A 20,976-nucleotide genomic window follows, 5' to 3' on the forward strand; every position below is an offset into this window, starting at 1 on the left:
ATCATTAGAAAACCCTTTTGCAATTATGTTAGCACAGCTGAAAACTGTTGTTCTGATTAAAGAAGTAATAAAACTGGCATCAGCATTTGTGGGTTCGGATTACAGGCTCAAAATGGCCAGAAACAAAGATCTTTCTTCTGAAACTCGTCAGTCTATTCTTGTTTTGAGAAATGAAGGCTATTCCATGCGAGAAATTGCCAAGAAACTGAAGATCTCGTACAACGCTGTGTACTACTCCCTTCACAGAACAAAAATGTGATTTTAAACCTAACCCTAACTTATGAAGGCCAAGTTTGATGTGTTGGGCAGAAGTGTCTGAAGTTAGGAGTAATGTGACTAACATGACATCACTTTAGAGCCTTATGCACAACATGTCACCCTTTATAAAGCACATGTTTATATCACATTCGACATAGTGGGTTATGTCGCAGTTGACTTTGGTGATTATGTCACATAGTTAGGCCACATTTATGAACCCTTTATAAACCATGACATACGGTTAAAGATACTTTGCAACACATTTATGTAGTGCTTATGAAGGCATCATGAAGCTTTTATAATTTAATTTAAAGCGGGACCAAGTATTGTATTTGACATTTGACATTATGTGTGTCTGATGGATTGTATCCATTTCTGTTTCCCTTCATTGACATCGGTCGTTTTAGTTCTCTTCCACAACAGGCAGGACTTCTCAGTGGGGATAGGGCATAGGGTTCCATGTGCGATACCACGACCTGAAACGTAAACATAACAGATTCATCGCTCATCTGTACAATGCCATGTTGCCATTACAGCATTAGAATAATCTTCTGGGTGTCTCTCAAATGGCACCCTATTCTCGATGTATTGCACTACCTTTGACCAGGCCATAGGGCTCTAGTCAAAGGTAGTGTACTATATACTGTGGGTAATGGGGTGCAATCTGTTCAGATGTGCTTGGCTGTGGTGAGGGGTGAGTCCCTTACCCTGGTGAGCTGAAGGATTGGTTGACCTGGGAGGTCAAAGCAGTGGAGCCAGACGAGAGTGTGCCGAGCGAAGGCCCATGGCTAGGACTATTAGGAGAGGGACTAGATGACACTAGAGCACAAATGAATAAACTCAATTTAACATGCACACTCACTTCACGAGAAAGCTTGAGACTTCATACAGTGAGTTTCATATGGATGAAGGTTTTATAGGTTAGATTTCTCAGACAGTGTGGATTTCACACAAATGTCTTCATGCCCTTCACTTTTACAGGTCTTAAGTACTACAGACTACAGTGGGGTCCAAAATGATTGACACCCTTGATAAAGATGAGCAATAATGACTGTATAAAATGAATGATTCAAATACTGAGCTATATTGTATGCTAAAACACATGTATACTAATACTATTGCTCATAGAAAGAGATTTTGATTAACAAGTTATCAAAAAAAATCTTTAAAAGGTCAGGATAAACATTATTGACACCCCTAATGATTCTTGTAAATAAAGTAGTCAAAAGTTCAGTGTTTGGTCCCATATTCCTAGGACGCAATGACTACATCAAGCTTGTGACTCTAAAAACTTGTTGGATGCATTTTCAGTTAGTTTTGGTTGTGTTTCCGATTATTTTGTACTCAATAAATATGAATGGTAAATAATGTATAATGACATTTTGGAGTCACTTTTATTGTAAATACGAATATGATAGGTTTCTAAACACTTATACATTAATGTGGATGCTACCATGATTATGGATAATCCTAAATTAATCTTTAATAATGGGAAGTGAGAAAGTTACCAACACATGCTAACCTCCCCTGTCATTGGTAACAGTGAGAATTTAGCATGTCTTGGGGGTATGATCTTTGACCCTCTAACTTTCTCACTTGATGTAGTCATTGCGTTCTAGCAATATGGGACCAAATACTAAATTTTGTCATAAATTAAAGTAGTCTAATTTTTAGGGGTGTCAATAATTTTGACCCCTACCTTTTTGAGAAAAAAACATTAGTTGTTACAAAAAATCTATTTCTCTGAGCAATTGTATTAGTATAAAATAATATAATCTGTTCATTTTTTGGAGCATACAATATAAACTTTCAATTATTTATTTTATACAGTCGTTATTGCTCATCTTTATCAAGAGTGTCAACCATTTTGGACCCCACAGTATATGCAGTAGTCTTAAATACAGATTATATGAAGTGCATATGGTGACACTTGCCTCCTCCTGAAGCAAGAGGGCTGTATGATCTGGACGCGGAGCCCTGAAACAGGGTGTTACATGAAGGCTAGTGGGAAAAAAACAAGACAACGTACTGAAAGTGTTGTAGTGTACATAATGCATTACTATTACAGTACTCTTTAATTACACACATCTTATCATATACCAGTGAAGAGCGAAAGCCCCTAAGAAGCAACTTCTCGTTTTGAAAACGGCCTATGTGCTATCGATAGGAGTCAGAAACATTTATTCTAGTGTCAAAATTGACTACAAAGTGTAAATATTATAATGTTGGTCATCAAGTCAGTCTCATCCAAAACTGAAATTTGCGAGATTATAGTAAAAAAATGGTATGTCACGGAATGAAGGGTACCTTCAATCCTGCCCATATGCCCACAGCTGGAAGCACCCAAGTAATCATGAATTTGGAGTGCAGCTGCACGTGACCCAATCATAATGCCCATGATATCCCTATGGGTCTTGTTAGGGACCATCAGTAAATTACACAATGTACATCAGACAATATTTTAAAAGGTCAATAGCTCTAAATTTCAATGACTTAAAAACCACAAACCAACTATAAACTGTAGAAATTCATATAAAAATATTGAAAGCATTTACAATGTGTAATTTATTGATGGCCCCGAACTAAAATCAACTTTGCCACAGTGGCACACCAGCCGCCTGAAGCTAATTGGCGAAAGCAATAGCTTGCCTGGGCAACTTCTTAATGACCAAGGCAAAAAATGTGGCCAAATCAGAAAGTTCAGCCCCCGTTAAAAATATATAGGCTTTCAAATTGACTTGAAAATATAGAGTTACTGGCAATATTCAGAGCTGGCCACTTTACTATCAGGAAAAAAACATACAACATTTTCCCAAAACATTATCGCTAAGAGATTTAAGGCTAACCATTCTGGGATTGAAGTTATGTGATTTCATGGGTGATGTGGACACAGGGCAGTAGATCCTCTTTTCCTTCTGTCTACGGTTACAGAACCACACCCGCACCACCTCCTTCTCCATAGACAGCTGCTCTGAGATCAGCGTGATCTCCTCCGAGTTAGGCTTGGGGTTCTGAATAGAAACATGGGTATAATGGTATTACTGTAGGTGCTATTAGCATTCTTGAACATTTATAATGCCTTATAATATGGCATATAATATGTTGCTGCTCTGATAAAATTGTGATCTTCTCTGAGTTGAGCATTGGGTTCTGAAAAGAAACCTTGGTAGCTAACTGTAAAGCCTGCAGGTACAATGCTTATGACTTATTATAAGCATGCATGAGCTTCTATAATGTCTTATAATAAGCCATATCATATGTATCAACATTGCAACTAACTCAAAATGGCTGCTATGTAGTCACTCAAGTGCCACAACAATGTGCATGATGGTGGATTGTTTTGCTCCCTGCATGAAGTGTTTTTAAATACGAATTATATCAACAGTTCCTAAATTATATATTTATGGTTGGAAGTGCAGGGGACAATATAAGGTGAGAGACAGAGTTAACTCACGTCAAGAAAGCGTTTCTCCAGGGTGAACTTGATGTTGGTTTCAATGCTTGTTCTCTTTTTCCTTTTCCTTCCATAGCCTTCCATCAGGGGGGGTAGAGAGGCAACGTTGGCCATAGAGTCAGAGGGAGAATTCTCTGATGTAGAAAGAGATAGTGAACATGATTTAAAAGGATTTTTTTGAGCCAATAAAACAAACAAAATATCCCCTCGACATAGAAATCAACGGTACAATTGTGTAAAGACATCAGCAAAATATAATGTTATACACTATAGTACCTGCGTCGCTCAGCCACTTCTCCAGTAGCGGCTTCAACTTGCACATATTTTTGAAGCTCAGGTTGAGTGCCTCGAAGCGGGAGATGGTAGTCTGACTGAAGTCATTCCCATACAATTTCCCCATATCCAGGCCTACATCACCCTGGAACACACACACAGGATATATGTCACGCCCTGACCTGAGAGAGCCGTTTCTCTCTGTTTAGTTAGGTCAGGGTGTGATATGGGGTGGGCATTCTATGTATTTTATTTCTATGTTTTGGCCAGGTATGGTTTCTAATCAGAGGCAGCTGTCTTATCGTTGTCTCTGATTGGGAACCATACTTAGGCAGCCCTTTTTCCCTCCTTGAGTTGTGGGATCTTGTTTTTGTGCAGCTGCCTTTGAGCAGCCCCAGAACGTCACGTTTCTTTCTGTTTATCTTGTGTATTGTTTTGTTCGGTTTCACTTCTAAATAAAGGATGTGGAATTACCGGCACGCTGCGCCTTGGCTTATTTATGACAGGGAGTTCAAGGACAGTGATCGTGACAGAAGATCCCATCACAAGAAAGCCAAGCAGCGTGCGCTTGCTGGGAAGACGAGCTGGACCGGGGAGAACCAACATCAAGGGAAGCACGAGAGGCATCCCCAAAGATTTTTTTTTGGGGGGGGCACACGGGGAGTTTGGCAGAGTTAGGGTGGAGACCTGAGCCAACTCCCCGTGCTTACCGTGGGGAGCGAGTGACGGGGCAAGCACCGTGTTATGCGGTGATGCGCACTGTGTCGCTAGTGCGCACTCACAGGCCGGTGCGATCTGTGCCCGCGCCCTGCAGTTGTCGAGCTGGGTTGAGCATCCAGCAAAGATGGGTTGTGCCAGCCCTAAGCTCCAGACCTCCAGTGTGCCTCCTCGGCCCAGTATACCCTGTGCCTGCTCTGCGCACCCAGTCTCCTGTGCATCTCCCCAGTCTGGTGAGACCGGTTCCAGCTCCATGTAGAAAGCCTCCAGTGATGATCTATGGTCTGAAGCCTCCAGTGATGATCCATGGTACGAAGCCTCCAGTGATGATCCATGGCCCGGAGCCTGTAGGGATGATCCATGGCACGAAGCCTCCAGTGATAATCCATGGCCCGGAGCCTGTAGGGATAATCCATGGCAAGAAGCCTGTAGGGATGATCCATGACCCGAAGCCTGTAGGGATGATCCATGGCATGGAGCCTCCACTGATGATCCATGGCACAAAGCCTCCAGTGATAATCCATGGCCTGGAGCCTCCAGTGATGATCCATGGCACAAAGCCTCCAGTGATGATCCATGGCACGGAGCCTGCAGCGACGCTCCCCAGTACGGAGCCTCCAGCGACGGTCTGCAGCCCAGAGTCTTCAGCGGCGGTCTGCAGCCCAGAGTCTTCAGCGGCGGCCTGCAGCCCAGAGTCTTCAGCGGCGGTCGGCAGTTCAGAGCCTCCGACGATGATCCACGGTCTGGTTCCTCCGGCGACACAGAAGCGGGGGGATCAGCGGGCGGTGTGGGGGCTACGCCCCGACCCAGAGCCGCCGCCAAGTATAGATGCCCACCCGGACCCTCCCCTATAGGTTCAGGTTTGCGGCCGGGAGTCCGCACCTTTGGGGGGGTACTGTCACGCCCTGACCTGAGAGAGCCGTTTGTCTCTGTTTAGTTAGGTCAGGGTGTGATATGGAGTGGGCATTCTATGTATTTTATTTCTATGTTTTGGCCAGGTATGGTTTCCAATCAGAGGCAGCTGTCTATCGTTGTCTCTGATTGGGAACCATACTTAGGCAGCCCTTTTTCCCTCCTTGAGTTGTGGGATCTTGTTTTTGTGCAGCTGCATTTGAGCAGCCCCAGAATGTCACGTTTCTTTCTGTTTATCTTGTTTATTGTTTTGTTCGGTATCACTTCTAAATAAAGGATGTGGAAATACCGGCATGCTGCGCCTTGGCTTATTTATGACAGGGAGTTCAAGGACAGTGATCGTGACAATATATTTGAATCTGATTATGGCAAACTTTCAAATAATAATGTTATTGATCTCTTTTAAGTATTTTGACTACAGAAAACATGTCACTTCACTACTGTCTTTGAACTGTGTGTGTTACAACAGTAAGATTATTTCAAAGTGAGCAAGTACACCAAGTACAGAAGTTAGGTGGCATAACAATAATCAGAGCGAGGCAGTAGCTTCAAATCCCAGGGCTGACAGGAACATTTGACTTTGCCATGACTTATGCCATGTTTATATGATATCTGAGTGAGAGTGACTAACAAAAAGAGTTCAGAGCCCATTGGCGCGTGCCTTGCGTTCCCGGTCAGTAATTCAGCCATGATTACTACAATATTTAGATAATTGGCTAGACTAACTTACCTAGAAATCTATAACATTTTTGCTGACGTGGGCTTATTGAGTGACTGTCAGTGACTGACATAACAAAAGGGAAACATTTGATGCACCATCAAATTTTGAAATTGCACGTTGTGTATTCTACTACCCTAACTAACAATAAGTTGAGACCCCCACTGACTTCCTAAAAAGAAAACAATTTGATTTAATTTTTTGGGGTTCTGGCTGTGGGGCCCTAAGAGGCTGCTTATTTCGCTTATGCCTAGAAACAGCACTGCCGGTATGTGTGGTGTCCGGGGGCTAGGGAAAAAACAAGACAGCAAAAATACAAATAAAGCTATATTGTATTTTGAGCCGGTGGTCCTCAGTCTGTACCTGGGTGAAGCCCAGTTTAATGCGTCTCTGTTTGAAGGCCTTGGCAAACTGTTCCAGCTCCTCTAGGTCGCTGGGATCGTCCTGCTGGGGGGCCCCGATGTGTTTGGGGACCTGCAGGTGGGACATGTCCACGTGTCCTTCCATGGACGACGACGTCAGGCCCGACCGACTCATGGCCTTTAAGGAGGAGAAATATGGTTAAATGGATGATAGAAAGTGTTGTGTATGTGTTCAGCTATGTGAAAATTATAGCAGTGTTAGAAACCTTGTTCATATGGAAATGTAACATGTTTTTGTGTTATGCAAATATTCTCTTCATATTTCCTCATTAATACACTGAGTGTACAAAACATTAAGAACATCTGCTCTTTCCATGACATAAACTGACCAGGTGAATCCAGGTGAAAGCTATAATCCCTTTTTGATGTAACCTTTTAATTCCACTTCAATCAGTGTAGATGAAGGGGAGGAGACAGGTTAAAGAAAGATTTTTAATGCTTGAGACAATTGAGACATGGATTGTGTATGTGTGCAATTCAGAGGGTGAATGGGCAAGACAGTATTTAAGTAGATGACAGGCACACTGGTTTGATTGTGTCAAGAACTGCAACGCTGCTAGGTTTTTCACACTCAACAGTTTCCCGTGTGTATCAAGAAAAGTACACCACCCAAAGGACATCCAGCCAACTTGACACCACTGTGGAAAGCATTGGAGTCAACATGGGCCAGCATCCCTGTGGAACGCTTTCGACACCTTGTAGAGTCCATGCCCTGATGAATTGAGGCTGTTCTGAGGGGAAAAGGGGTGGCCGGCCCGCTCATTAGGCAGGATTAGGTGTCCGCCTATGGCGGCAAATTGACGAGGGCGGCATTTTCTGAGCTAAACTTAGCAAGACACAACTCCAACAACACATAAAACCTCACATAGGCCTAATTTTGCCCCTAAACAATTACAATTTCTCTCAAGCAATGGCATAAGGGCTTTTTAGCCGCCATGTGATAAGCAGTGCCCACTTTGTCAAAGGCAGGGCGCAAAATATTTTGCTTGTCCATTCCAAGCACGCCTCTCCAGGGTGCTGTTGGAGAGATGCATCGCTGCGGCACTCCACCAACGCTCCGTCAAAAAAAGAATGTAACATAAATCATGTACCACGCATTGGATATTGTAGAAAGAGTATGTGGCCTTTGCTGTAGCTAACAGGCGGGAGATAAAATGTTATGAGACTGACACTTTTTTTTACATCATGCAGGTTTCTCCGATCGAATAGCCTAACCTAAATGGCACCCAATCAAATAAAAAAGGCACTGTCGTGTTAGCAAACAACATATCCAAAAACCAGGACAGGTCAAAGTAAAATGGAAAATATGTAATGGACATTCACAACTGTTGTACAGGACTTTCACATCATTGTCATGATTAGTGCTTTCAAGTTTGTATCCGTACATTTTTGAAAACTTAACATAGCGAAAAATAATATATTTATTATCAATGTGTGAACACATTGAAAATAGTCACATCGATTAGTCACAGGAATCAGGACGAATAAAGCGAATGCAACGACCTGTTTTACAAATGGTGGGCCTATCACATGGAAGGGCATATAAAAAATTCCATTGCGGCCAGACCGGACGTCTTTTTTGGTGTTTTACAAAACCTGTGGACTCCTTCACCACAGCCAACGTGAGTAAAACATTTAAACGTGTTAACCCTCGCAAGGCTGCCGGTCCAGACGGCATCCCTAGCCGCGTCCTGAGAGCATGTGCAGACTGGCTGGTGTGTTTACGGAAATATTCAATCAATCCTTATCCCAGTCTGCTGTTCCCAAGAAAGCTAAGGTAACTGAGCTAAACGACTATTGCCCCGTAGCACTCACTTCCGTCATCATGAAGTGCTTTGAGAGACTAGTCAAGGATCATATCACCTCCACCCTACCTGACACCCTAGACCCACTCCAATTTGCTTACCGTCCCAATAGGTCCACAGACGACGCAATGGCAATCACACTGCAAACTGCCCTAACCCATCTGGACAAGAGGAATACCTATGTAAGAATGCTGTTCATCGACTACAGCTCAGCATTTAACACCATAGTACCCTCCAAACTCGTCATTAAGCTCGAGACCCTGGGTCTCAACCCAGCCCTGTGCAAATGGGTCCTGGACTTTCTGACGGGCCGCCCCAGGTGGTGAGGGTAGGAAACAACATCTCTACCCGCTGATCCTCTACACTGGGGCCCAACAAGAGTGTGTTCTCAGCCCTCTCCTGTACTCCCTGTTCACTCATGACTACGTGGCCATGCATGCCTCCAACTCAATCATCAAGTTTGCAGATGACACTACAGTGGTAGGCTTGATTACCGACAACGACAAGACGGCCTACAGGGAGGAGGTGAGGGCCCTCGGAGTATGGTGTCAGGAAAATAACCTCACACTCAACGTCAACAAAACAAAGGAGATGATCATAGACTTCAGGAAACAGCAGAGGGAGCAGCCCCCTATCCACATCGACGGGACAGTAATGGAGAAGGTGGAAAGTTTTAAGTTCCTCGGCGTACACATCACGGTCAAACTGAAATGGTCCACCCACACAGACAGCGTGGTGAAGAAGGTGCAACAGCACCTCTTCAACCTCAGGAGCCTGAAGAAATTTGGCTTGTCACCAAAAATACTCAGAAACCTTTACAGATGCACAATCGAGAGCATCCTGTCGGGCTGTATCACCGCCTGGTACGGCAACTGCTCCGCCCACAACCGCAAGACTCTCCAGAGGGTAGTGAGGTCTGCACAACGCATCACCGATGGCAAACTACCTGCCCTCCAGGACACCTACACCACCCGATTGTCACAGGAAGACCAAAAAGATCATCAAGGACAACAACCACCCGAGCCACTGCCTGTTCACCCATCAAAGCTGGGACCGAGAGACTGAACAACAGCTTTTATCTCAAGGCCATCAGACTGTTAAACAGCCATCACTAACATTGAGTGGCTGCTGCCAACATACTGACTCAAATCTCTAGCCACTTTAATAATAAAAAATTGGATGTAATAAATGTATCACTAGTCACTTTAAACTATGCCACTTGTATATACTGTTTACATACCCTACATTACTCATCTCATTTGTATATACTGTACTCTATACCATCTACTGCATCTTGCCTATGCCATTCAGCCATCACTCATCTATATATTTATATGTACATATTCTTATTCATTCCTTTACACTTGTGTGTATAAGGTAGTTGTTGTGAAATTGTTAGATTACTTGTTAGATATTACTGCATGGTTGGAACTAGAAGCACAAGCATTTCGCTACACTCGCATTAACATCTGCTAACCATATGTATGTGACCAATAAAATTTGATTGGATTTGATTTTACAAACAATAGGGTTACCACATAGATGGGCATTCATAAAACACAATTTCAGGCAACACTGTAGGCTACACCTCAGTAAGCACAGACTGACGCCAACGCCTTCTTGATGTCTTATTTTGGTGCAGTCCGGACCGGCCTTAACTTCTACGTCCCCGGTCATTGGTTTTTGGTCCAGTCCGGACCAAATCTGAACCAATCATAGACGTCTATGTTTGGTTCAGATTTTGTGCGGTCCAAACCGGCCTTGATTTCAATGTTCATAGACATAGATTTTTTGTAAGGTCCGGTCAAATATGAGCCAATCATAGACGTCTATGTTTGGTTCAGATTTTATATAAATTACAACTTTTCAACTTTTATTCAGAACCAAAATTAACCTGATTTCAACATCCGGAAAATCTGTATTTTTTTCAATGTCTGGAAAATACGTATTTTCAACATCCGGAAAATAGGTATTTTCTACCGTTATTCAGAACTGAAAATGAACCTGATTTCAATGTCCGGAAAATACGTATTTTTCTAGAAAAGATGCCTTTTAAACTTACTGGAAAATATGTATTTTAAACGTACGGAAAATATGTATTTTCACATTTCATTCAGAACCTAAATTGAAACTAACTTCACAATCTGGAAAAAACATATTTTAAACATCTTTTCAATGTAATTTTGCTTACTGGGACTATTCTAGTTTTGCGGGGTGGCATTTTTTGGTCTCGCCAAAAATGGCAAGGACCGGCCCTGAACTCAATATTAGGAAGGTGTTCTTAATGTTTTGTACACTTAGTGTATATCTGACTGATGTCAGTGAAAGTTCTATGATACTGTAAGTCCTTATCCCTCTCATGGTATGTCCTATAAACGGTTAATTCGGTTATCAAGTTCAAGGATCCGGATGCATAACCTGTATTGTTGCCCTTTAATCTTCTCAGCAAATGTGGTCACTTGACTTACATCTCTCTGCCTCATACAGCTAATAATGTCAACTGGTGTAAGAGGTGTGATTTTTACCTGAGGTGTTAGTGCTAACCCAGGCTGGTGCTGGAGGAGACCTGACTGGCTCTGGGTGGGAAAGTTGTGCAGGTTCTGCTGCAGAAGTGCTACACAGGGAAAAGAAACTGTTATTGATACAATTTGTTTAGAGAAGTATCATAGATATTGTAACTTTCAAAACTTCCCAGATTTTTCAGAAAGCCTGGTTGCAGGATTCCCAGTTGGAGGATTCCCTCCCTGCTTATTCTCTCCTGGTTTTCGGAGTCCTCAAACTGGTATACTGTATCTGGAAAAACTGTGAACTGTGGGAATGTTTACATGATACATGTGTACCTTGATGCCCCGTGTGTTGTGTCTGTGAGAGTAGGAAGGAGGCGGGGGATGAGAGGTGGTGAGACCCTGACATAAGCACCAGCTGCGGCATGGTGTGGAGGGAGGGGAGCTCCTGTGGAAACAGAAATACTATCTTAGATTTTTCATTTATTTAATCTTTATTTATCCAGATGAGTCTCGTTTAGATAAAATATATTTTGCAAGAGAGACCTGGATGTAAACCAAAAAACAACCAACAAAATGAATTCCTTACAGAATGACAATTTCCTCATATTCTTAGAAAATTATCAATAATCATAGTGGAAGAAAAATTCTAACATTTGTAAAACATTAATGAAAATAAAACACCTATATATCTTGATTAGATAAGTATTCAACCCCCTGAGTCAATACATGTTAAATTCACCTTCACCTTTGATTACAGCTGTGAGTCTTTCTGGGTAGGTGTCTAAGAGCTTTGCCCACCTGGATTGTATAATATTTGCTTATAATAACTTTTCTAATTCTCCATGCTCTGTCAAGTTGGTTGTTGATCATTGCTAGACAGCCATTGACTTGCCATAGATTTTCAAGGTTATTTAAGTCAACACTTTAATCCATTTTAAATTCAGGCTGTAACACTACAAAATGTGGAAAAAGTAAAGGGGTGTGAATACTTTCTGAAGGCGCTGTATCCAGCGCAATAGAGTAGGAGTGCTGATCTAGGATCAGGTCCCCCCCTGTCTATATAATCATATATATTATGATTTAAAAAGTAAAACTGATCCTAGGGCAGCACTCCTATTTTAAGACACTAGATACATATGGCCCCTGATCTACTGAGACGCGTGACCTACCACTGATAGCTGGCCTGCCTGGACACAAGGTATTGGGGATCCTTGTGTCGGGTGACATGTTTTGTGTGATGAGACTGCATGGAGAGAGTCGTTGAGGTCCTCTGTTTTGATCTGTGAACCAATCACATGACCGTATTACTCACTTTCCTACTTCCTGCTGTCTGATGTTGACATTGTCTTTAGAAGAATAACAGTCCATTAACACTGTCTTGTCTTTTTCAATGGAAATCTGGATATCAATTGGGTATGACCAATTGACATGGAACAACCAGGCTGACATTTGGCCTATGTTGTCATAGATCACACTGTCTGTCTGTCTGTCTGTCTGTCTGTCTGTCTGTCTGTCTGTCTGTCTGTCTGTCTGTCTGTCTGTCTGTCTGTCTGTCTGTCTGTCTGTCTGTCTGTCTGTCTGTCTGTCTGTCTGTCTGTCTGTCTGTCTGTCTGTCTGTCTGTCTGTCTGTCTGTCTGTGTGTGTGTGTGTGTGTGTGTATCTCTGTCTGTGTGTGTGGACCGGTTGGGTTAGGCTGCTGGACTTGTTTAACAAGATACAAGCTGTGATAAACACAACTCCCCTCAGGCAGTGCAGTATGCAAATGTCTCACCTGGGCTCGAGGCAGTTTCTGTAACCCCCAGGACTAAAACAATAAACCTCTAACAATCTCCCAATGCCAATTGGAAATACATAGTATACAAATAACTTATAGGTAATAGGTTAGAATAATAGGAAGACATTTTGAGGCATATAAACAGTTGTGTGAAAAATCTGATGATCTTAGTTTAACTGTCCAGCAGTCTATTCAGTTCCTGTAATATGATAGTAGATGTTCTATTATTTACACGGTCTATCGTACATTACTTTCAGTTTTGACTGACAAAACAATCAATGTTTTTCTTATAAAATCTTACAAGTAGCAATTGTCTCGAGACATATGGCATGAAGTAAAAACCTTTCAAGTTTTTCTATATCGAATAAATTACATACATGGTTTTCCTGTAACGTCCTACTATTAATCTGTTCTCAGACGGAAAGTAGCTCCCACTTTAATGAATTCCCATTTATGGAAAGTTAATCTGAAGTTAGAATTAAATGTGTTTTCTATACTCACTTGTCGTTGTTCAATGTCTGCAGGAGAAAGCAAATATAAAATATTAGACAGTCAAATATCACAATGCCCTTCCTAGCATATTAGGGCTAACTGGATTAAACTACCTTTTGTTTCTAAGAACAGGCCTACACATGAAGTAGCGCTCTGGATAACAGCATGGCTCAGGGATGGGCAACTGGCGGTCCTCTCCGCCCTATGGCAAAAATGTGTACAATTGCAGCAAAATGTCTTTAAAAGTACAAAATGTTTTCTTCTTTCCATGGCAAAATTGCAGGATATCTCTCCACTGTTAAGTGGGGTCCTAAAATATTTTGCTCGCAAGGTGGGGGGGACCCAACTCATTTAAATGTCACTTAGGGCCTCCAAAAGGCTAGGGCCGGCTCTGACTGCATGTGTGGGTATGGATGTGGGTACGCAGACCCGCAAGCTACTGCAGCCTCTGATTATGAGTTCAGATTTTTTGTAGCCCCCACCCCCATCAAAGTTGCCCATCACTGGTATGGATGGTTTTTCATAATTAAGCTACAAGAGAGAATACTAGGCAAATCATTAAACCCTTTCTAATAACGTTCATGAACAAGGCATTGTAAATGCTTGTAAATGTTCATAATGCTTTATAAACTAGCATACTTTTTTATAAACGTTTATTAATTATTAATAATTATAATTATTCATTATTTATAAATGTTTACAAATGATGAAATACTTGTTTATTAATAGTTTATAAATAATGTATGAATGTTATTTCATGACATTTATTATAAGGTGTTATAATAAACAACACACAGAGACACCATGCCCTGAATTTTATCAACATATAGGATAATAATATACAAGATACAGTTTCTTGGCACTAATCATATCTATCCTAATCAGGGGTAAAATGTAAAAATTCAATACAGCCATATGGATGATTCACCAACATATGGAGTGATTAAGAAGGTTATGATCATTTTAACCCTACACTGGCACCCTCCCTTCAATACAACAATACCATGTGACAGACAGAGAGTGCAAAGGTCTGCTGTGGCAGGTAATCTTCCCTCATTTGAATTTCAAATGGAACCTCTGGGAGTTTGTGGCGAGCGATGTGCCTGCTCGACCCAGAGTATGGAAATCTCCCCCCCACCACCCTGTTCAGAAGCCAAACTTCCAGTATGGAAATCATCAAGCCATGCAAATCAGCTACGAAGTCCTGGAAACCTTTTCAGGCCCTTCCATTGTCTTGTTTACAGGCCCCCAGGTGCACTGTACACCCGGACTAAGGGACCTATTCAATCCGCGTAGCGGAAATTCAGCTTTACAGCGTGATTGAAATGTAAAGGCAATGTTCCCGGTTTAGCAAAGACTGCATTCACGGTAAACGCTGCATATGTCAGCTCAATCGAAAATTACCTTTAAAGCCGCAATATCTAACTTTTTGGGCAACCCGACAAAATTCACATCAAATTGTGTTATTGATCTGTCATTCTCACTGAAAGCAAGTCTAAGAAGCAGTGGATCTGTTCTATGTGCGCTATGTCTATGTTTCTAATTCTTCAGTTTAATTTTTCCTTCTTTTAATTTCGGTTCTGTAAACCATCTTCAAACAGCTGAAAATACAATATTTTTGGTTATGGAAAAAATATTTCACAGTGGTTTAGATGGTACAATGATTCTCTACACTATACTTGCTTGTTTTGCCACATAAACTGAAATTAGGCTAACTATTAGAATTAGCAACCAGGAAATGGTGGAGTGATTTTTGTAAAATGGGGTGGCAGGTAGCCTAGTGGTTTGAGCATAGGGCCACTAACCGAAAGGTTGCTAGATCGAATCTCTGAGCTGACAAGGTAAAAATCTGTAGTTCTGCCCCTGAACAAGGCAGTTGACCCACTGTTCCTAGGCTGTCATTGTAAATAAGAATTTGTTCTTAACTGAGTTGCCTAGCTAAATGAAGGTTCAATTAAAAAAAATGTCTTTACATTTCTATTGCAGAATCAGAAATGTTTCTAGTTTTATAGATTGAATAGAGCCCTAACTCCAGACCCAGAACTATAATGGAACTGGGTTTAACTTCCGTATAATGGTTATATCACACCCCTTGTAATTCTAAAATCTCTGATAAAAAGTGTCTTATGATTTTGTTTCCCATAATACACATGACCATAGTAATAGTAATGGTAATGGAGTTGACACAGAATAGACTGTCTGGTTGCATGCTCTGGATGACTACTCAGCCAGGTTTGCAGTCATGGGACTGACAGTTTCTGAATCAAGTGTCAAAGCCCTCCATCCAGGATATACTGCTGTGGAAATCAATGCACCTCTGAAAGTGATATCTGGAAAGGCACTTTCTGCAATTAATCATTGTAGTTATACAACAATAAATATTGATAACTCGGCAAATAGACTGTTTCTGAATTCAATTTCTTATTTTGTATTTCTCATCAGTTTTTGTTCTACCTTATGTAGTATGACAGTGCATTCGGAAAGTATTCAGACCCCTTCCCTTTTTCTACATTTTGTTGCGCTACAGCCTTATTTTAAAATTGATTTCTCATCAATCTACACACAATACCCCATAATGACAAAGGGAAAACAGGTTTATAGAACTTTTTGTGAATGTATTAAAAATAAAAAAACTGAAATACGTTATTTACATAAGTATTCAGACCATTTACTATGAGACTCGAAATGGAGCTCAAGTGTATCCTGTTTCCATTCATCTTGATTGGAGTCCACCTGTGGTAAATTCAATTGATTGGACATGATTTGGAAAGGCACACACCTGTCTATATAAGGTCCCACAGTTGACAGTGCATGTCAGAGCAAAAACCAAGCCATGAGGTTGAAGGAATTATCCGTAGAGCTCCAAGACAGAATTGTGTTGAGGCACAGAACTGGGGAAGGGTGCAGCATTGAAGGTCCCCAAGAACACAGTGGCCTCCATCGTTCTTAAATGGAAGAAGTTTGAAACCACCAAGACTCTTCCTAGAGCTGGCTGCCCGGGCAAAGTGAGCAATCTGGGAAGAAGGGCCTTGGTCAGGAACCTGATTGTCACTCTAACAGAGCTCCAGAGTTCCTCTGTGGAGATGGGAGAACTTTCCAGAAGGACAACCATCTCTGCAGCACTCTACCAATCAGGCCTTTATGGTAGAGTGGCCAGACGGAAGCCACTCCTCAGTAAAAGGCACCTAAACAACTCAGACCATGAGAAACAAGATTCTCTGGTCTGATGAAACCAACCGCCACATCTGTTGGAAACCTGGCACCATCCCTACGGTGAAGCATGGTGGTGGCAGCATCGTGCTGTGGAAATGTTTGTCAGTGGCAGGGACTGTGAGACTAGTCAGGTTCGAGGGAAAGATGAATGGAGCAAAGTACAGAGAGATCCTTGATGAAAACCTGCTCCAGAGCACTCAGGACCTCAGACTGGGGCAAAGGTTCACCTTCCAACAGGACAACGACCCTAAGCACACAACCAAGACAACACAGGAGTGGCTTTGGGACAAGTCTCTGAATGTGCTTGAGTGGCCCAGCCAGAGCCTGGACTTGAAGCTGATCGAACATCTCTGGAGAGACCTGAAAATAGCTGTGCAGCGACGCTCCCCATCCAACCTGACAGAGCTTGAGAGGATCTGCAGAGAAGAATGGGAGAAACTCCCCAAATACAGGATTGCCAAGCTTGTAGCATCATACCAAAGAAGACTCGAGGCTGTAATCGCTGCCAAAGGTGCTTCAACAAAGTACTGAGTTAAGGGTCTGAATACTTATGTAAATGTGATATTTCAGTTTTTTATTTTTTATAAATTAGAAAACATTTGTCATTATGGGGTGAGTAGACTGATGAGGGGACCAAAAAAATATATTTTAGAATAATGAAATGTGAAAAAAGTCAAGGGGTCTGAATACTTTCCGAATGCACTGTACATTGTTATTGATCACTACATTGTTGGGTTTAGAGCTTGTAAGAAAGGCATTTTACTGTAAGTGTGCATGTGACATTAAAACTTGAAACAGATAAAAGGTCTCCATGCTCTAGTATATTATACAATAACTATTCATGAATTTGCTTAAAGGATATCCTCTCAAAGGTACAATTAACACACAGAGAACTATCTTACTGATTCATATTTCATACAGACCTGCATTGAAGGAAAAAAAACAATTAGGGAGTTAAGTTGTTTGATTCATTTTGGTTAATTTGTGTTGAAAAATACAATAAAACAATGAACTGTAAGCTGTGGGAAGGGATTCATGATAACATTGCTCTCAGGGTAAAATTATAGTGATATTTTCCTCTCTTACCTGATGGTCTTGCATAGCGTTGTGGCTATTAGTGTTAGATTATATGAAATTCATAGCTGGTGTGATCCTGATGTGATCCTATGAGATGAAGTTGATTCAACTTGAAAGGTTAATGCAACCAGCTACTGCTGCACTCATATTTCAAGGTTTCTCAACCTTGGGGCAGGAAAGTTCTACTAACATTCATTCCTGAGTTGTCTTAACACATTTGCCAATGTTTCTACTCCTAGTGTATTCAAATGATCCCAATTGTATTACAGTGATTTGTTTGAATAATATGAATGAAGCTGAGGCAACATCATGATGGAAACTGATTAAAAAACGATTTTTGTAAGATTATGTCCAAAATGTTAAAACAATGAATTCATTTCCATACACTCTGAATCCAAGTTCCACATTTTCATTGAGTTTGTTCCGTGTTTCACCACCTCTTCCATGTCACCTAATAGCCTGGGGATGTGGCAGCTTCTCTGCAAACAGCTTGAGGTACAGACAGCACATCCTGGTAGAGCCTCCAACTGACAGAATCAACACATCCTATTTTAGAAACACTTTTTCATAGTAAAGTGTTATTGGGGGAGATGTTTGCTGTTGATAAGGTTCTTTCAACCAGAAAGATTATGCAGAGAAACAGTAATTCACTATTCACACTGTGGTAATCAACACACCCTAACGCCCCACTTATCAGTAAAGGATTGTAGAAGAAATGCTGGTCAATACTAGAGAGTTTGTGGAAAATATAGCTTAAAGCTACAAAACAAATGTGCAGACACACCATAACTACTTCAGAAATAAAGTTTTAGGATTAAAATAACCATAGCAATGTAAAATGTTCATGCTCTGCATGGAAGCGCCACATACCCATGCATCCAAAATCCATGAGGACAGTCGTAACATACGAATAAGCAGACTTTTTTTTATTTTATTCTGTAAGGCTATTTTGCTTTAAACACCACCATCACCAAGAAAAACGTTTAGCAGGTGCAATGGAGGAGAAAAGTTTACATCATAACTTACCAAGATATATTTCATCATAATTTGTTCAGATACACCTGACAAGAGTTAGCGACAAACAAACAAATAGAAAATAAACATTGAAAATCAGGTGAAACATCCTTACCTGCTTGTTCATGGTGAGCCTCTGAGTGTTCCACACCATCTGTGCTCATCTTAATATCTGTAACGATAAATACTGCTGATTTTCCTAAAGGATTGTAACTTCGCTGGGACAGTGCAGCACACAGCTCTACCAGTAAAATCATATTGAGGTTATTCTAATGCAGTTTACTTTCAAATTTTCTCCAACATGTGATTGCTGTTATAATATTCATAAGTTGGAGGGTTTCCCCATTCAGTATTGACCACAGTTACTCCAGCTCTCCACCTTATCTGAACTCAGTCAAAACCAGATGAATCAAGTCAAGAGACACTCAAAGTTTGTTGAAATGGCTATTTTTTTTGCTTTATATTACATTGAATATAAGTATGTAAAACTTGAACAGGTCATTTATTCATTTTGAATAAAAAAATAAATAAGAATAATTACCTGGATTGAAGAATTGTTCCACTCACTGGTTTAGATAGCACTATGTGAATATGTCCTTTTTTTTCTCTAAAAACATGCTGGTATTGGGATAGAAATTTCACAAACCAACTAGTGCTCATCTGCATTTAGCTAAGTGGGATAGTGGAGGAACATTTACCTTTTTTAGTATCCCACACAGGCAGATAGAGTCATTTGCATAAGTCTCTATGTGTGTCCTATCCAGTCTCAGTTCTTTTGCATAAAACAACAATGGGTTGTCTGCGAACTTAGGAAAGTTGCTCTTCAGTGTATGTGTTTATATAAAGGGAAGGATAAAGGGAAGGACAGCATGTCACAATGACATAACTTAGCAGCAAAGCGGGGCAAATTCTGGATAGAATTATAGTTATTTGACTCTATGGAATGAGATTGAAATCTACCAATGGGCAGACAAAATGAGCAGACTGCCAAAATGTGGGTAACACTTTTTAATACATTTCATGAATGAGCTGTATTTAATTATCAATAAATGTATATTTCGTTATTTGTAAACATGTATAAACATGTGCATTTACAGGCATTGTAAGCATTACAGTTCATTAGCATTTATAACATTTAATAACTGTATAAAGCGTTATGACAGGTTTGGTTCGAAGTGCATTATCATCTGCTTATTTTCACTACAAGACAACATTGTGCTATATGTTTTGAGAGGATGCCACAACCACAGGTCTGTCTGCCTGAATGACACGAAGAAAGGCATGGGACACACAAAGATCTTCATGCAAATTAATTTGGTCAATCTTAAAACAGATCAAGAGAATATTGATGTCCAGTGGAGAATGGCACTGGTGACTGAGTAAACAGCTACCTCGCTCCTCTCTTTGGTTGGCTTGTTGAAACAGCATCTTCAACAGTCTTTCATGCCATTGGATACGCTCCTTCACACATTTCTCCTACAGTAAGACAAATCCACACATACATCATAAGGAACTCCTGAACAGTGCTCAACCTTGGACCCATGTAAGCTTGTCGTCTCCTAGGCACATGTATTCAACAAATTCAACACACTTCTCCAATTAATACACACATTCTGACAGGTTAGAGACCCACCCCTAGGACCCACAGACCAAGCGAGTGTAGCGATAGCAGTAGGTTAACTAATCGGTTTTGGAACACTGCGCATATCTCATTCCTTCAATTGTTGCCTTGTTTCATGAAACGTCATAATCTGCCACACCAAATTAGGTTACAAATCAGTTAGACTATGTTTTTATGGAAATTGATGAATGAATGAATCAATAGTAATTTATTCACTTTGCAGATAATGTAGTTTTTCTGTATGTGGATCAAAATGTGGTTATAGGCAAATCTGGTCAAATGGTGCTTTTAATCAAGACTGATGGATATTAAAGGTTTGTTTGATGCAGTTTAACAGCAAAGTTTCTAAAAAACTATGACTTAGAATTTACCTACAGGCTAAACCTATCATAAAGCTGTCAAGTCTCCTAAATGTATGTTGTCAGGGAACCTTCAGTCCAGTCATCACCAGAGGGCAGTCAAACATTGACCTCATCCCGTCAGTAAATGATGCCTGGCTATTCTTTAAAAGTGCCTTCCTCACATCTTAAATAAGCATGCCCCAGTCAAAAAATGTAGAACTAAGAATAGATATAGTCCTTGGTTCACTCCAGACCTGTCTGCCCTTGACCAGCACAAAAACATCCTGTGGCGTTCTGCATTAGCATCGAATAGCCCCCGTGATATGCAACTTTTCAGGGAAGTTAGGAACAAATATACACAGGCAGTTAGAAAAGCTA

General features: G+C 41.0%; 1 protein-coding gene across 3 annotated transcripts; it reads right to left on the reverse strand.

Annotated features, from left to right (window-relative positions):
• Window positions 1-360: 360 nt before the first annotated feature.
• On the reverse strand, window positions 361-19,465 carry LOC115148605 (POU domain, class 2, transcription factor 3). Of its 3 annotated transcripts, none has more exons than XM_029690646.1 (13): window positions 19,178-19,465; window positions 18,752-18,823; window positions 13,342-13,358; window positions 12,236-12,346; window positions 11,400-11,511; window positions 11,085-11,173; window positions 6,696-6,872; window positions 3,989-4,130; window positions 3,713-3,846; window positions 3,105-3,269; window positions 2,193-2,259; window positions 966-1,077; window positions 361-734 (listed from the first exon to the last, which is right to left on the reverse strand). In XM_029690646.1, exons 2-13 carry the CDS (start codon window positions 18,798-18,800, stop codon window positions 692-694), a joined length of 1,218 nt encoding a protein of 405 aa, XP_029546506.1. In that variant the 5' UTR covers window positions 18,801-18,823; window positions 19,178-19,465; the 3' UTR covers window positions 361-691. The 3 variants fall into 3 exon arrangements, with proteins under 3 accessions (XP_029546506.1, XP_029546505.1, XP_029546504.1); XM_029690645.1 differs by having other exon boundaries at window positions 18,752-18,808; window positions 19,178-19,464; XM_029690644.1 differs by lacking the exons at window positions 18,752-18,823; window positions 19,178-19,465 and adding an exon at window positions 13,446-13,915.
• Between the last annotated feature and the right edge of the window lie 1,511 nt (window positions 19,466-20,976).

This window comes from Salmo trutta, chromosome 15 (genome assembly GCF_901001165.1).
Source record: "Salmo trutta chromosome 15, fSalTru1.1, whole genome shotgun sequence".
NCBI lineage: Eukaryota > Metazoa > Chordata > Actinopteri > Salmoniformes > Salmonidae > Salmo > Salmo trutta.

Excerpts from the sequence above, each read along its gene's own strand:
- LOC115148605 (XM_029690644.1), bottom strand. The coding sequence starts at position 13,683 with ATGAGTTGGGTCCCCCCCACCTTGCGAGCAAAATATTTTAGGACCCCA. Across the intron at positions 11,174-11,399 it reads ACAACACACGGGGCATCAAG|CACTTCTGCAGCAGAACCTG; the intron begins GTACACATGTAT and ends TTCCCTGTGTAG. Across the intron at positions 735-965 it reads CAATCCTTCAGCTCACCAGG|GTCGTGGTATCGCACATGGA; the intron begins GTAAGGGACTCA and ends TTTACGTTTCAG.